The following is a 16,661-nucleotide window of genomic DNA, read 5'->3' as shown; positions in this document are numbered from 1 at the left end:
TCCAGGAGTCAGGCCAGGCCTACCTAGGTAAGTCATACGCTGCTGCAGGTTAGATGACAGCTGGGCCAACTCTTCTTTCAGGGTGTCGTGTCTGACAGGCATCTGGGCTAAGTGGCTCATGGAATACCTGACGGCCTTCTTCTTTTCTTCAGGAGTTGTGGCATGTTTGGCAGCCAGCATGGCCTGGGACAGGGCCGTGTCGGGAGGGACAAAGACAGAAGAGCATGCAGGAGAGAGCAAGTCCTCATCCTCCACTTCCAGCAAGTCCTCCACCTCGCCCTCGGGGAAGGCTCCGCGTGAGGGCCCCGCTCCCAGAAATTCTGCAAGCACCCCCAAGGGCCCGGCTGTGGCTGCGGTGGTTGCTACAGTGGCCAATTTGGTGGCGGGGGCGTCCCTGATCAGCTTGGCAGCGGCCTTGGCCGCCCGGGCTGCTGATGTGGCCACATCAGAGGTGTAGGAGGCAGCGGCCGCGGCCGTGAGGGCAGCGCTGGGTTTCATCTGCTGAACGGCAGACCGGAATCTCTTAGGGAGGCCTCCTGGCGGGACTTCAGCCCTCGGGGCTCTGTCCAGAGGGCCTCCCCTTTCCACGGAGGAGTAGTCTTCCTCCTTTTCTGAGAGAGCTGAGAGCTTAGACATGTCTCCTGGGTAGTACATGGACCGCTGTGAACGAGGCCAAGCTGAGCCCAGCTCCATGGCTGGGGGTGGGGCTCTGAAGCCCTGGAACCTGGCAGGCGGGAAGCCCATTGGGCCTAGGCCAGGCTGGAAGCCCCAGGAAGGCCCAGGGCTAGTCCTGGGAAAGCCTCTGGGAGGAGGCCAGCCTTGTGGTGGTACAGTCCAGGATCCTGATGGTGTGGGTTGAAGGCCCGGGGCAGGTTCCAGTTCAGGGGCAGGCCCAGGTCCGAATGCAGGCCCAGGCCCAGGAGCAGGCCCGGGTCCGAATGCAGGCCCAGATCTGGATGAAGGCCCAGGTCCAGGCACAGGCCCAGGTCCGGATGAAGGTTCAGGCCCAGGAGCAGGCTCAGGTCTGAACTCAGGCGCAGCTTCGGATGAAGGCCCAGGTCCAGGCACAGGCCCGGCTCCCAACGTAGGCCCAGGCCCAGGCCCAGGCTCTAGCACTTGGGGCTGGTCTGGCCCCTCAGCCCCAAGGAGCAGAGCTGCTTGGGCAGGCTCCTCCTCCAGTAGCTGCCCCGGCGCCTGGTACTGCCAGATGGTCTCCAGGAACCTGGGGTGCCGGATGGCCTCTGAGAAGTGGCTGAGACCCCCTCCTCCACGGTCCTTGGCTGTCTGGGCAACAGAGGTCTCCGAGGCGAGCTCTGAGATCTGCCACAGGTCGGAGTTTCCCAGCAGTTGTGGAGCAGCTCCCTGTGGGATGTGGGGCTGGTCTGGTGGGGCTGCTCCAGACCAGCTCATGATCACCCTGCCCCCCACCCTGTCACCCGTCCCTCCCCAACCCCGGTCCCCCTCCGCCATGTCCTTCACTTACTGGGATGAACATGGCCTCGTGGAGACTGCTCCAGAGCACCAGGTCCTCGGGTTTAGGGATGGTGGTCACCTTGCTCTGGAGAGAAGTCTGTGGGTGGGATGGAGAAGGAGGTGGGGAACAAGGGTTGTGAACCCAGAGGGTGCGGTGCTCTCAGCGGCTTCCTCCTCCACACTTGCAAACAGAGGGGCCTTTCCAGACTGTTCTCCTCTTTCCCCCTCCCTGCCACTGCACACCCCTGGGCCTGGAGGGCATGGATCCGGGGTGGGAGGATGGGGCCGGGCCCTCACCACTTCCCGCTGCAGTGCGCTCATCTTCCGGTTCTGCCCTCTCAAATCTTCTGAGAAGGCGTCTATTCTCTGTGGACTGATCTGTCAAATGAGCCAAGCCTGTGAGCCAGAGTGTGCAGGGTATGGTCCCGGCCCAGGTTCTTCCCCAGTGCAAATGCAAGGCCTTAAGACTGAGAGACCGAGAGGGAAGAACAGTTTCCAAAACAAGCGTTTCTCACGGAGTGGGAAAGGGTTCCTTGGGCAAATAAGTTTGGGAAATGCTAGGCTTAAAAATCATGTACGGGGTTTCTGTACTGTAGGATATTGTAGAGCCTTCAGTGGACCAAAGTACATTAAGAATCTCCAAGAAGCAGGCTGAGAAGGCATTGTTGCCAAACAGATTTGACCAAGGATCCTATTTAGCATTTCATAATACAGTTTCCTGACAGTCCCCTTGCTGCTACAGAAGGGAGCTACCCAGCCCCAAAATGAAATTCTCAGAGTTGCCATGATGACCAACTGTGTACACTGACCTGTACATTAGGGATGATAATGTAAATATTGTTATTTGGGGGCGAGTTGTAAAACCTCAGCCACAAAACTAGTTAGAGGGTGTGGAGACCTGGCTTTTAAGCCCAGATCTGATTCACCAGCTGTGAGCTTACATTTCAGGGATTCCATATCCTTTCACATCATCATAATATCTGGGTTGATATCCTTATGGCTACAGAAGGAGCTAGAATATATGCCTATGCTAGGTTTACTCTACTTTTCAGTGTGAACAAAGTTTTCCAGACAAAGAATAAGTATTCTCTTTCTGCTAAGCTGGTGGACTTTAAGTCTGGAGCCGCCAGGACTTGAGGGGTAGCTGCCTGAGAATGAAGCCAACCCAGAGGAAAGTGCCACTGAAGGAGAAATCTTGATGTGGTATGAGCACCTTGATCTGGCTGTGCCTGACAGCATTCCTGACATTTTTAGTAAACGAGACAATACATTATTTTGCCTAAGGCAGAACGAACTAGGTTTCTGTCACTCACAAATGTCTTTTCACATTAGGATGAGGATCATGGTGGAAACTGCAGAGTTCAGTGGGATAGGCCAAGTGGCTGGGCCATGTCAGGCCCCTTCTCTTGCCCCCATAGCTATGTTCTTTGACTAAGAATAGGCTTCTTGGATTTATCTGGTCATCCCAACCGCCAGAGGTCCAAGCAGCATGACCACTATGAGGGATGCTGGGGAGGGTCTACCTTCTCAAACACGTCTTTCAGCATGGCCACCTCCTTCCCGAGGGTTTCAACGGAGACCTTGAGTGCATAAATGTCCGTGAGCAAATCCTGCAGGGTTCTTATGGACTGAAGAGGGAGAGGAAAGGAAAATGTGAAGTTGAGTGTAGTTAGCGGAAGACAGGTAAAGTGTGGAAGCTCTCTGGTGATGGTCATGGTTCTAGAAGTCTTCTTGGCTCTCCCAAGGCCTAGGCTGGAACATATTCAGAGGCCATAAAATGACAGTGAAGTCAATCGTGCTCTGAGCTCTCAGGGGCCTAAGTGGGAAGGGGGCAACCCTGGGTGTGAATGTGTTCAGTAAGCAGGAGTCATTCATCATGAAACATCTCATGCCCTTTAGTGAGAACCACCAGAGGATCAACGAGGCAGCTACTGGATTTACATTTTTAAAGGGTCCTTATGGCTGCATGTGTACATTCACCCTGGGAGAGTAAGGGGAAAAGCCAGAGGAGGAGGGAGGAGACTTCAAAGCAAGAGCTCATGGGTGCAATACTGATCTTATTGCTCAGCTCCTCCAATGACTGGAGCTGTTCCTGCATTTTCCTAGATTTTGAAGTCCTCAATCATTAAATAGGTATGAAAAAATGTGATAATGTATATAGAGGGTATAGTGCATAGTTAGGCATTCAGATAACAAAAATAACAAATGGTGAAATGGCAGAAGTCCTTCCTATCTGTGGTGGTAATGGTGGTGTTTTAGTTGCTAAGTCATGTCTGATTCTTGCGACCCCATGGACTATAGCCTCCTGGGCTCCTCTGTCCACGGGTAATTACATTAAATGTAAATGGTTGAAATTGAATTACATTAAATGTAAATGTAAACATTAAAAGGCACAGATTGGCAGAATAGATAAGAAAATATGATCCAACCTCATACCATCTAAAAGAGACACATTTTATTATCTATTTATTAATTTTAGGCTGCGCTGTGCAGCATGTGGGATCTTAGTTCTCCAACTAGGGATCTTTTAGTTGTGGCGTGCAGGATCCTTAGTTGTGCCATGTGGGATCTAGTTCCCTGACCAGAGGTTGAACCTGGGCCCTCTGCATTGGGAGTGCAGAGTCTCAGCCACTGGACATCAGTGAAGTCCTAAGATATAATAATTATAAACATATATACACCTAGTAGTGAAGCCCTAAAAATATATGCGGCAAAATCTGAGAGAACGGAAAGGAGAAATAGTTGAAGACTTCAATATCCCATTTTCAATAATGGATAAAACAACTAGACAGAAGATCATCAAGGAAACAGGAGATGTGAACATCACTATAGACCAACTGGATGTTACAGACATCTACAAGACACTCCACTCAACAGTGGCACAATACACACAGGACATTCTACAGGACAGCCTATACTAAGGCCATAAAACAAAACTCAACAAATTTAAAAAGGATTGAAGTCATACAAAATGTATGATTTTTGTGTAACAAAAATATGTAACAATGGAATTAAATTAGAAATCAGTAGCATTTGATTTGGAATTTGAAAGTTCACAAATATTTGGAAATTAAACAGCCCTGTCCTAACTAAACAATGGGTCAAAGAAGAAATTGCAAAGGAAATTAAAAACACTTTGAGATGAATTAAAATGAAACTACTAGGACTTCCCTAGAGATCCAGTTGTTAAGACTCCCTGCTCCCAACGCAGGAGGCCTGAGTTTGGTCCCTGGTCTTGGAACTAGAGCCCGTATGCTGCAACTATGAGTCTGCTTGCCACAACTGAAGATCCTGTGTAAGACCCAGTACAGCCAAACAAATAGATAAATAAGCTTTTAAAACATAAATAAAATGAAAACACAAACACACCAAAACTTATGGGATGTAGCTAAAACAATGCTTAAAGAGAAATTTTAGCTGGAAGTGACTATATTAACAAAGAAGAAAGATCTCAAATCAACAGTCTAGCCATCAACCTTAAGACACTGGGGAAAGCAGATCAAAATAAACCTAAAGGGGATAGGAGAAATGAAAGGATAAAGATTGGAGTGGAAACTAATGAAAGAGAAAATGAAGAATAACACAGGAAACCAATGAAACTAAAAGCTGGTTCTTTGAAAAGATCAACAATAAACCTTTTGCTAGATTGACCAAGAGAAGAAGAAAAGATTCAAATTACTAGAATGAGAAATGAAATAGGGAACATTGCTATTGACCCTACAGAAATAAAAAGAATTATGAAGGAATACTATGAACAGTATGCCAACAAATTAGATAAGTTGGATAAGATGGACAAATTCCTAGAAAGACATAAACTTCCAAAGCTGACTCAAGAAAAAAATAGATAATCTGAATAGACCCGAAACAAGTAAAATGATTGAATTATCAAAACAAAAACAACACATGAAAAAAGGCCAAGCCCTGGTGGCTTTACCAATGACTTTTATCAAACCTTTAAAGGAGAATTAATACCAACTCTTAACACATTATTGACTAGAGAGGTATTAACGCTACTGGTGTTAGTTTCTGCAAAAGTCCCCGGATCAGTAAGGTGTTAACAACCTTCTCCAGGGACTTCCCTGGTGGTCCGGTGGTTAAGAATCCACCTGCCAACGGAGGGCACGCAGGTTTGATCCCTTGTCCAGGAAGACCCCACATGCCACAGAGCAACAAAGCCCGCGCACCACAGCTACTGAGGACCACTTGCCGAAAGCCCGTGCTCAGCAACGAGAGAAGCCCTTGCAATGAGCAGCCCACACACCACAGCGAAGAGTAGCCCCCACTCACTGCAACTAGAGAAAGTCTGTACACAGCAATGAAGATGTAGTGCAGCTAAACATGAGTAAATGAATAATAGATCTGGTAGGAAAAAAAACACAACAAACTTTTCCAAAAAACAGAAGAATTCCAAACTCACTCTATGAGGCCAGTATTGCACTGATAAAAATCAAAGACACCACAGGAAAACTACAATATGGATGCAAAACTCCTCAACAAAATGCTAGCAAACTGGATCCATAAACATATAAGACAAATAATCCAATTAAAAATCGGCAAAGACCTGAACAGACATTTCTCCAAAGATGATATACAAATGACCAATCAGCACATGCAAAGGTGCTCAGCATCGTTAGTGATAGTCACTCCATCGTGTCTGACTCTTTGCAGCCCCATGGACTGCAGCCCATACAATTGATAAATACAATTGTCTACCAAAAAAAAAAAATTTACTGATACATGCTACAGATAAACCTAAAGATATTATGGTAAGTGAGGAATGGGGCTCAAGGAGGCACAGGAATGGAGAGTGAAAGCTAATGGTTTAAGGGGATTCTTTTTGGGTTGTTGAAAATGTCCTAAAACTGTGAAAGTTGCACACGTGTGAGTATACTAAAAACGCTGCATTCTATGTGTGTGTGGGCTAAGTCGTTTCAGTCATGTCCGACTCTTTGTGACCCCATGGACTGTAGCCCACCGGGCTCCCCTGTCCACGGGGTTCTCCAGGCAAGAATACTGGAGTGGGTTGCCATGCCCTCCTCCAGGCGATCTTCCCAACCCAGGGACTGAACCCATGTCTCACGTCTCCTGCATTGACAGGCAGGTTCTTTACAACAAGCACCACATGGGAAGCCCATTGCATTGTATACTTCATTTTAAACTGAGGTATAGGGACTTCCCTGGTAGTCCCATGCTTAAGACCTCGCCTTCCAATGCAGTGGGTGCAGGTTTGATCCCTGTCCTGGGAGCTAAGATCCCACTTGCCTCGCAGCCAAAAAAATCAAAACATAAAACTGAAGCAATTTGGTAACAACTTCAGTAAGGACTTTAAAAATGGTCCACGTTAAAAAAAAACAAAACTTAAATAAATTGAGTATAATTAGTATATAACATTGCTATACACTTTAAATGGATGAACTCTCTGTTATGTGGACTATATCTCAATAAAGCTTTAAAAAATAGCATTTTTGTTTTCCCTGGGGGAAACTGTCAACACTGTCTATTGAATAGTATTTATGAGTTATTGTTAATTTTGCTGGGAGTGATAATGGTATGAAGAGACTGGTTTCCAAGGCCTTATCTTCTGTAGGTGAAAAAACGCTTTTCAGAGAAATCTACAAGGACCAGGTCCCCCATCTATGCAGGACTCCTCCCACTCCCCTTGTCTCTCCAGGTGTAACCAGGAGGACCGATTCACCTGAGCAGGTATCAACCTCCCTCCCGTGGGGAAGTGCAGGGCAAACCCAGAAAAGATGGCCTGGCTGCCCTGAGGGCAAGGGCTGCACCAGAGAGGAGGAAGACTCTTCTCAAGAGGCGCTGGTCTCAAAGGCTCAGCAGTAAAGAATCCGCCTGCAATGCAGGAGACTCAGGAGACACAGGTTGGATCCTTGCGTTGGGAAGATCCCCTAGAGGAGGGCATGGCAAGACACTCCAGTATCCTTGCCTAGAGACTCCCAGGGACAGAGGAGCCTGGCGGGCTACAGTTCTTAGTGTCACAAAGAGTTGGAAATGACTGAAGCACCTTAGCATGCACAGTGGGACCTACGAGTGTGTTTATGGGAACAGGGTGAGCCCAAACGATCTTAATATTAAATAACAAACAGTGGCCCCTCATTTTCCCCCGTGAGGCTGGTGGCCGGCCAGCAGGGGTTATCATCACAGATGAGATAACCGAGGCCTCAAGGAGACAGGCAGGGTCTTCTGAACAACTTTCTAAATCTCCTGGTCAGGGCTGCCTGGGAACCTGTGATTCTGGAAGACTCCCTGGCGCCCAAAGTCTGGGTCGGCACCCCCATGGAAGTTATGGAGATGACACACAGTGAGCCAGGAGCCCATGCTTTCTAACTCAGCAGTTCTCAACAGGGCAGTCTGGGCCCCAATGGGCATTTGGCCAAGTCTGGAGACATTTCTGGTTGTCATGACTAAGGGGTGCTCTGTCCTCTAGTGGCTGGAGGCCAAGGATGCTGCTTAGTGTCCTCAGTGCATGGGACACTCTCCACCACAGAGAAGCCTCTGGCCCCAGATGTTAACCATGCTGAGGGTTAGAAACTGCAATCTAAGCCTGCTTAGTGAGGCCCTGCTGTCCCGCCCCCAAGCCCCCAAACCCGGCAGTGTGCTGACCAGGAGCACCAACCCTCATGCCATGCCTGTAGGTCCTCCCAAGCCATCTCTCCAGACATCCCCTGGGTGCCTGCCTTAGTCTCCAGAGCGCCATTCACCCTGTCTGGGATGGATGCTGGGGCTGGCAGGCTTGTCTTTCCCCATAAAGGGTGGCATTTGGTCTGCCAGACTGACTGATGCAGGCGGAGGTAGGGGGGATGGTGGGGGTATGTTGTAGATTCTTAGCTAAGCAGCCTGTACCGCCCTAGAACCAGCTACCATGGCAACCCTAACAATGGGTCACCGTGGTAACCCCAGCATCCTCAGCCAGGCTGGGACTTGGTGACATTCTGTAACGGTGGCGGGGATATTCCTAGGTGCACAAGCAGTCCTCTGAGGGCGCCGTGACCAGTTCCAAACCTGTCTACCAGTCCGCTGTGTGAGCTGGGTGGGACATTCTGGGTAATCATGATTTCTAAAAGCCTTCATCCATCAAGGCAGGCTGCTCTGGAGGGGCTGACACCTCCGACACCACCCAGCTCCGAGGCCTGCGTAACCTGCCCTCGGCCACCCCTGCAGCCTGCTGTGTATCTAGTAACAGTTCTTGCCTTAAGGTCTATCTGTCTGTGGTTAGTACAGTCACTTTGGCTCTCTTCTGGCTGTTACTTGTGTGCAATTTCTTTTTTTTTTTTTTTTTGCAATATCTTTTTCTATTCAACCTGTTTGTCTTTGAAGCAAAGTGTGCCTCTTGGAGACAGCATATGGCTTAGATGATTTTTTTTTCTTTCTTTTAACTGCTTCTGCCAATCCCTGCTTTTTGTGCATATGGTAAAATACACAAAGCATTACTAAAGTGCACAATTTGGCGGCATTCGGCACATTCACAAGTGTGTACAACCATCACCACTGTTTAGTGTTCCAGAACATTTTCATCACCTCCAAAAGAAAGCCCGTTCTCACCAGGACTCAACCCCCAGCCCCTGGCAACCGCCACTTTCTGTCACTACGGACTGGCCTATTCTGGGCAGTTTGCCTGTGAACAGAGTCATGCACGGTGCGGTCCTCTGTGCCCAGAGGCTCTCACTGAGCACAGGGATTTACGGTTCACACTGTGCCGCTTTGCCCCTCATCTCATCAGGCCACCTTGGCCAGAACAGACATCCAGCTCTGTGCTGAGCAGTTCCCACGCTTTATCTTGCTCAATTGTTGTAACAATCTTGGAAGGAGGAAGCCACGGCCGCCCCTCACCCTTCCGGGTGATAAGTGGCGAGGCATCTCAGCATCCACATTCCTATGCCTTCCGCTTGCCCACTCAGCACAGGCTGAGTCTGGCTCCCCGTTTTCTAACCCTGACCTCTTTTCACCTCCATTTCCTCATGTGTAAGCTCAGGATAATGACAGCACCTGCCTCTTAAGAGTCGCTAAGAAGATTGACGGAGGAACAGATATAGCGCCCGGCTCACCTGGCATGCAGTGAGCTCTTATTCTCAAGATCACTCCCCCGGGGATGGGGCTAGTCGGGGAGCTAGGGTGAAAGAGAAATGAGGAGAAGGGGCATGAGACCCAGCAAAGTCAGACTGGTGGACTCTGGCCTGTCCTTCTTGTGGCCCAGCGACTCTGGGTTCTAGGAGGGAGTTAGGCTTGTCTGACATCTCTACAAAACCCTGGCACCGGGGCTCCCACCTTTCTCAGCTTAGACGTAAAGCCTGGTGGCCCCTGTGTGTGGATACCGTCTGGGGTGCCTGCTAGTCGAGGCAGCGGGAACAGGCCCCGGGGGGCTCTAATTCTTAGGTACCACCCTGCCTGTCCCGCCAGGAGTGGATGCCTGACCCCAGGTGTGCTATCTCTTTCTCTTACCCAAAAATTATAATCAGAAAACCTGGAGACTGGCATCTGGAAGCTGAGACGGGTTAAAGCCATATTCAAGATGCAGGTTAAAGTGAAGGCGTTCACCCTATCAGGCCCGCCCACCTACTTTCTTCCTTTTTTGCTGCTGCTGAGAAACCCCTGCGTCCTTCAAATAATACACTCCTTTGTTTAAAAGGAGTCTCAACCCAAATGCCCACCAACAGCTGAGTGGTTAAACCCGATGTTGTCTGTCCATACAACAGAATACTATTCAGCCATAAAAGGGGGTGAAGCACAGACCCAGGCTACAAGGTGGGTGAACCTGGGAAATCCGGTGCTCAGAGAGAGAAGCCAGACACAAAAGGCCACATACTGCACGATTCCATTTACGTGAAATGCCCAGATCTGGTAAATCTTTAGAGCCAGAGAGCAGGTGGGTCTTGTCGGGGAGTGGGGTGGGGAGTGACAAGGACACAGGGTTCCTTTTGGAGCCACGGAAACAGTTTAGAAGGGGACAAGGGGTGGTGCTTGTATTACATTATCAATGAGCCAAAATGCCATGCGGTCGTTCACTTTATGCTATGTGACTGCACCTCAATTTAAAAAAGAAGAGTGTTGGGGAATTAACTGGTCGTCCAGTGGCTAAGACTCTGTGCTCCCTACGCAGGGGGCCCAGGTTCCATCTCTGGTTCAGGGGACTAGATCCCACATGCTGCAACTAAGACCCGAGCAGCCAAACAAATAAAAATATTTTAAAAATAAAAATAAATTTAAACACAAGAGAGTTAATCTAAGACGTTGTGAAATGGTCCCTCCGTGCAATGGATGTCCTTTGGCGCCCCCGCACACCCATCCTCCGCCCCTACTCAGCGCCCCCAGGAGCTGCTGGCAAGCTGTGCCCTCCACACCCCGGGGTGCTCTGACTTCTGGCCCTACTGTGTAGCCATGGGAGGAAGGGAGGAGAGAGGAGCGGGGGTATTTATTCCCCAAGATCCAACTCTTCCCCAAGGCTGCAGCTCCAGATGGATAACTGTGTGTGGGGTGGGGGGCAGGCAAGCGAGTGGTCCCAGGTGGGTCCTGAAACAGGAGGCCTCAGCTCACCACCTGTTCCACCGTCACAGGCTCTGCACCCTCAGCCAATCCATGAATGTTTCTGGCTGTCAGTTTCCTCGCCTGTAGGTCCTATGCTTCCCAGGGGGCTCAGATGGGAAAGAATCCGCCAGTGATTCAGGAGACCAGGGTTTGATCCCTGGGTTGGGAAGATCCCTAAAGAAGGAAATGACAACCCACTCCAGTATTCTTGCCTGGAGTATCCTGTGGACAGAGGAGCCTGGGGGCTACAGTCCATGGGGTCGCAAAGACTCAGATATGACTGAGCAACTAACACTTTCAGTTTCTTCACCTGCAGATCCTATAGGTCTTCAATTATTTTTTTTTCCCCCACTGAGGTGATATTCACATAACATACCGTTTGAAAGTGTATGGTTCAGTGAATGCATTTAGGGCATTCACAATGCGGTGCAATCGCCAGCTCTCTGTGGTTCTAAAACCTCGTCACCACCCCCGAAAGGAAGCCCCGTAACCACTAGGCAGTCCCTCCCACGCCCGCTCCCTCCAGCCCCTGGCAGCCACTAATCAGCTTTCTGTCTCTGTGTATGCGCCCCCTCCAGACACTGTGGCCTTCTTTCCTCTATGCTGATGAAGGATGCAAACCTGGCCACTCAGGTTGCAAACTCAGGTTCCACCTGAGTCCAAAGCCGAATCCCTCCCCATTTAAGGTAAGGGCCTCTCATCAGGGGTGGGGGGGCGGGTGGGGTGAACGCCAGGCAGGAGAGTCAAGGTGAAGGGCCGTGTCTGGAGGCTGGGCAGCTTACCTTGGCCACAGCCTCCTCGTTGCCCTCCACCTTCTTCCGGAGCCTGATCAGGTTCCACAGCTCTTGGGCGGGCTGCCTGGTGCCCTGGCTGCTCTCCAGCAGCTGGGCGGTGGACGGCACGTCCCTCAGCGTGGCCAGCTGGCTCTCCAGCGTGTCCACGCGGCTCACCAGGTGGTCGAAGATGTTGCTGAGCCTCTTCAGGGGGCTGAGGGTGGGTTGGGCGTCCCCTTCCCGTGGCGGGAATGTGACTGACACAGAGGCTTGGAGGAAGTCCTCATCCCCTGAGAGGTCCTTCTCCAGCTCCGCTATGTGGATATGCTCCAGGATGCCATGGAGCAGGAAGTGCAGGGCCTTGAAGTTCACCACCCCGCACTGCGGGATGGCGATGTTGACCAGCTCCGAGAACTTAAGCGAGAAGCTCATTTTGCCAGGGTCATGGGCTGGCCCCAGCCAGCCTTCGGGGTGTGTGTGGGGACAAGTGGTGGCTTTCAGTGGGCCCTTGGGTGGCACGGACAGGTCCTCAGGCTCCTGGGGAGCCTGCAAGTCACAGTGGTCAGGGAGAGAATGGCCTCTGCCCTGGTTGGAGCTCAGATCACTTTCCAGTTGCTAGGACACCAGAGAACATGGGTGAGTGGGTGAGCTTCCGAGAGCCTAAGGTGGGCAGAGTAGCTGCTCAGTTAGTTGCTGAGCAATGTTCCAACAGACCCATGGGCCGTCTTTTATAAATACGCTGTGTGTGCTAAGTCGCTTGGGGCTTCTCTCCAGTTGAGATGCGCAGGTTTGGTAGTTGTGGCGGGTGGGCTTAGTTGCCCTTGTGGCATGTGGGATCTCGGTTCTCCATGGAACCTGTGTCCCCTGCTTTGGGAGGCAGATTCTTAACCACTGGACCTCCAGGGAAGTCCCCAGGCTGACTTAATTCAAGTCCTTCAATTATGTAAGAGCTGATGACCCCTTCTGGGAAGCAGGCAGCAGGGTGACAGAGAAGCAGCTCACTCCTTGGAAGCCTCTAGAATCAGGACTCCTCCTTGGAGTTAGGAAACCCTAGGTTCCTGCTCTGGGAGCCCAACAAACTGAGTAAATGTCAGTTCACTAGCAGATACCAAAGTAAGTCCTGAATTTCTCCTTGTGTAACTGAAGAGAATTCATGTTGGAGCAGACACTTTTTGTAGCATCAGTGTAAATTTCACATAAACCATCAATCAAGTATGCAGTTCATGATGGGCCTCCAAAAAAAAGTCAATGGACTCTCTAGGCAAAGACCAGCCTGACTCTGGGGTGGTTTTCACGGTCTGGGTTTGGCAATGAAGGTCTCTATCTTCAGGATCTGACAACCACTTGCACTGTGGCGGGTGATGTCTGCTGTCCAAAGCCTGAAGTGCAGGGCCTACTCAGTGAGAGGACCGGACAGCTCACAGGTATGAAAGCGGGAGATCTAACCACACACAGTCCAGCTAAGGACCTCCTGCCCTGTACGCTTCTCTCTAGGTACTGAGATGAGCATCCTGGGGTTGACTCCAGCCACCCTCGGCTACAAGGGGGTGCAAAAGAGGAGAGAGGCAGCTTGGACGGGCAACTGGCCCTGGCTAGGGGGGTTGGTTTACTCCTGTGACAGTAACTTCCCAGGAGCCCTGACTGACAAGGCTACTGTGCCCCGTGATGAGCTCAAGACCTAACAAGACCAGTCCTGGTCATGCCTGAACTCAGCCAAGAACGGAACGTCGTCCAAACTACAAACATGACCATGTGTAACAGTGACCTCTCCAGTCCCAACCCAAGGCGTGATGGGCTCTTCCCTCCTCCCTCAATGGCAGGAGCTACATGCCCTTAAGCCAGGGGCTGCTCCACTGAACCTCTCCTCACAGGGCCAGCCACACCCAGCCCACTGGACCCCCACCCACCCACTGCATAAGCAGGCAGGCAGGAGCTGCACTCTGGGGACTCCAGCTCCCAGGCCACCTCATCAGTCAAGAACTGATCCTTGAAGCCAGCAGCGGGCTGATCCCATGGCGCCTGCCACCTCAGACAGATGTCCCAGTAATGGTGGGTTTAGTTGCCTCTGAGTGGCCACCACGGTATCTGGCTGGTACTTCTTCGGACCTGGCCTCTTTCTGGTGCAGCACCTTTCTGCCAGGGTGTAATACCCACCAGGCTTGAGCCACCCCAGCAGCCCTGCTCAGCCATTGGTTGGTGCCACAGTGGGCACCCCCCCCCCAAGTAAGCTACCTGATACTGAGCAACTGTCCACCAGCAGCCATTAGTGGTCCTGCTCAGCCACTGGTTGGTGCCACAGTGGGCCCCACCCCCTCCCATATATAACAGGAACCAGATTTCCACTGAGGGAAGATGGTGTTTTTGAGACACCAGTCTGCCATCTCCTCAGTCTGCTGCACATGCTCATTCGCTCAGTTGTGTCTAAAGCTTTGCAGCCCTATGGGCCGTAGCCCATCAGGCTCCTCTGTCCATGGGATTCTCTAAGGCAAGAACACTGGAGCAGGTTGCCATGCCCTCCTCCAGCATCTTCGCGACCCAGGGATCAAACCCGCGTCTCTTACGTCTCCTGCATTGGCAGGCAGCTTCTATAGCAGTGGCGCCACCTGGGAAGGCCCTCTGCCTGCTAGGTTTCCAATTTAAGTCATCATTCCTGTTCCAACAACTCAGCTCCCAATTTACTGGCCTGTCGTGAGGTGAGCAGACAGAGCTTGGGCTCAGTGACAACCACACGGCCCCTGTGCTGGCTGAGCCGAGTGGCCACTTCTTGACCAGTTAGACCGTTAGACTGGCTTCGCTCCTCCAGCCTTCACGATAAGACTGGGTGAGAACACCAGTCACAGAACTCCCTGCTTCCCAACCGCACCAGCCCACCCCAACTGCATCACAACTCTCCCCACATCACCCAACAAGAGCTGAATCCCAGAACAAGTCCCTCTGCCTTAGCCCTCCTGTGAGATGCCCCAGGGGTCCCCACTGTGAGGTTAGACCAAGATTTCTATTTATTTTGGCCATGTGTGCAGCTGATGGGATCTCAGTCCTCCAACCAGGGATTGAACCTGGGCCATGGCAGTGAAAGCACCAAATCCTAACCACTGAACTGCCAGGGAAACTCCCCGTAGACTAACAGTTTAGGTGTTACCTACCTTGACATCCTTAGTCTCACAGGCTCCCTTGGTTTCCCCTGCTCTCGTCAGACGTATCCCCACTCAGCAGGAAATCACCCCCCCTCACCCTGATAGACCCCCTTGAGTCAGACCAGCTGCACTCCAGCCCACCCTCAGCCTGAGGGTCCTCAATTCCCTACCAGCCCGTGAAATTATTTAGACAAGCCCGCCTAACGGTTCACCTGCCCTAACTAAAACTCCCATACCACAACTATGGATCCTACAAGCCACAACGGAGATCCAAGATCCTGCATGCTGCACCTAAGACCTGGCACAGCCAAATAAATAATGAATACTGAAAACAAAATAAAAATCGTGTCACTCACCATAAAATTCCTAAAAGAGAACACGGGCAAAACATTCTCTGACATAAATCACAGCAATGTTTTCTTAGATCAGTCTCCCAAAGCAATAGAAATAAAACCAAAAATATACAAATGTGACCTAATCAAACTTACAAACTTTTGCACAGCAAAGGAAACCATAAACAAAAGGAAAAGACAACATATGGACTGGGAGAAAATATTTGCAAATGATGCAACAGACAAGGGCTTAATTTCCAAAATATACAAACAGCTCACACAATTCAAGAACAAAAAACCAACCCAAGTGAAAAATGGGCAGAACCTAAACAGACATTTTTCCAAAGAAGATGTATAAATGTCCACTAGTAACAATGAGAAGATGCTCAACATTGCTAATTATTCAGTTCAGTTCAGTTCAGTCACTCAGTCGTGTCCAGCTCTTTGTGACCCCATGAATCGCAGCACGCCAGGCCTCCCTGTCCATCACCAACTCCCGGAGTTCACTCAGATTCACGCCCATGGAGTCAGTAATGCCATCCAGCTATCTCATCCTCTGTAGTCCCCTTCTCCTCCTGCCCCCAATCCCTCCCAGCATCAGAGTCTTTTCCAGTGAATCAACTCTTCACATCAGGTGGCCAAAGTCCTGGAGTTTCAGCTTCAGCATCATTCCCTCCAAAGAAATCCCAGGGCTGATCTCCTTTAGAATGAACTGGTTGGATCTCCTTGCAGTCCAAGGGACTCTCAAGAGTCTTCTCCAACACCACAGTTCAAAAGCATCAATTCTTCGGCGCTCAGCTTTCTTCACAGTCCAACTCTCACATCCATACATGACTACTGGAAAAACCATAGCCTTGACTAGATGGACCTTTGTTGGCAAAGTAATGTCTCTGCTTTTCAATATGCTATCTAGGTTGGTCATAACTTTTCTTCCAAGGAGTAAGCATCTTTTAATTTCATGGCTACAGTCACCATCTGCTGTGATTTTGGAGCCCCCCAAAATAAACTCTGACACTGTTTCCACTGTTTCCCCATCTATTTCCCATGAAGTGATGGGACCAGATGCCATGATCTTCGTTTTCTGAATGTTGAGCTTTAAGCCAACTTTTTCACTCTCCTCTTTTACTTTCATCAAGAGGCTTTTTAGTTTCTCTTCACTTTCTGCCATAAGGCTGGTGTCATTTGCATATCTGAGGTTATTGATATTTCTCCCGGCAATCTTGATTCCAGCTTGTGCTTCTTCCAGCCCAGCATTTCTCATGATGTACTCTGCATAGAAGTTAAATAAGCAGGGTGAAAATATACAGCCTCAACGTACTCCTTTTCCTATTCGGAACCAGTCTGTTGTTCCATGTCCAGTTCTAACTGTTGCTTCCTGACCTGCATATAGGTTTCTCAAGAGGCAGGTCAGG

General features: G+C 50.2%; 1 protein-coding gene across 1 annotated transcript in view; it reads right to left on the bottom strand.

Moving 5' to 3' along the window:
* The window catches only part of CUNH16orf96 (chromosome unknown C16orf96 homolog), a 36,782-nt gene extending 24,320 nt beyond the window's left edge, over window positions 1-12,462 (bottom strand). The window contains exons 1-5 of the mRNA XM_040255977.1: window positions 11,793-12,462; window positions 2,997-3,101; window positions 1,771-1,851; window positions 1,484-1,570; window positions 24-1,362 (exon numbers count right to left, since the gene is read on the bottom strand). Of these exons, the coding sequence (XP_040111911.1) occupies window positions 24-1,362; window positions 1,484-1,570; window positions 1,771-1,851; window positions 2,997-3,101; window positions 11,793-12,215 (2,035 nt within the window). The 5' untranslated portion in view covers window positions 12,216-12,462. The remainder of the gene's footprint in view (window positions 1-23; window positions 1,363-1,483; window positions 1,571-1,770; window positions 1,852-2,996; window positions 3,102-11,792) is intronic.
* Between the last annotated feature and the right edge of the window lie 4,199 nt (window positions 12,463-16,661).

This window comes from Oryx dammah, unplaced genomic scaffold (assembly GCF_014754425.2).
Source record: "Oryx dammah isolate SB20612 unplaced genomic scaffold, SCBI_Odam_1.1 HiC_scaffold_2, whole genome shotgun sequence".
In the NCBI taxonomy this organism is placed as follows: Eukaryota; Metazoa; Chordata; class Mammalia; order Artiodactyla; family Bovidae; genus Oryx; species Oryx dammah.
Note: the sequence above shows the minus strand (reverse complement) of the source record. Positions and strands in the feature narration are given on the sequence as shown.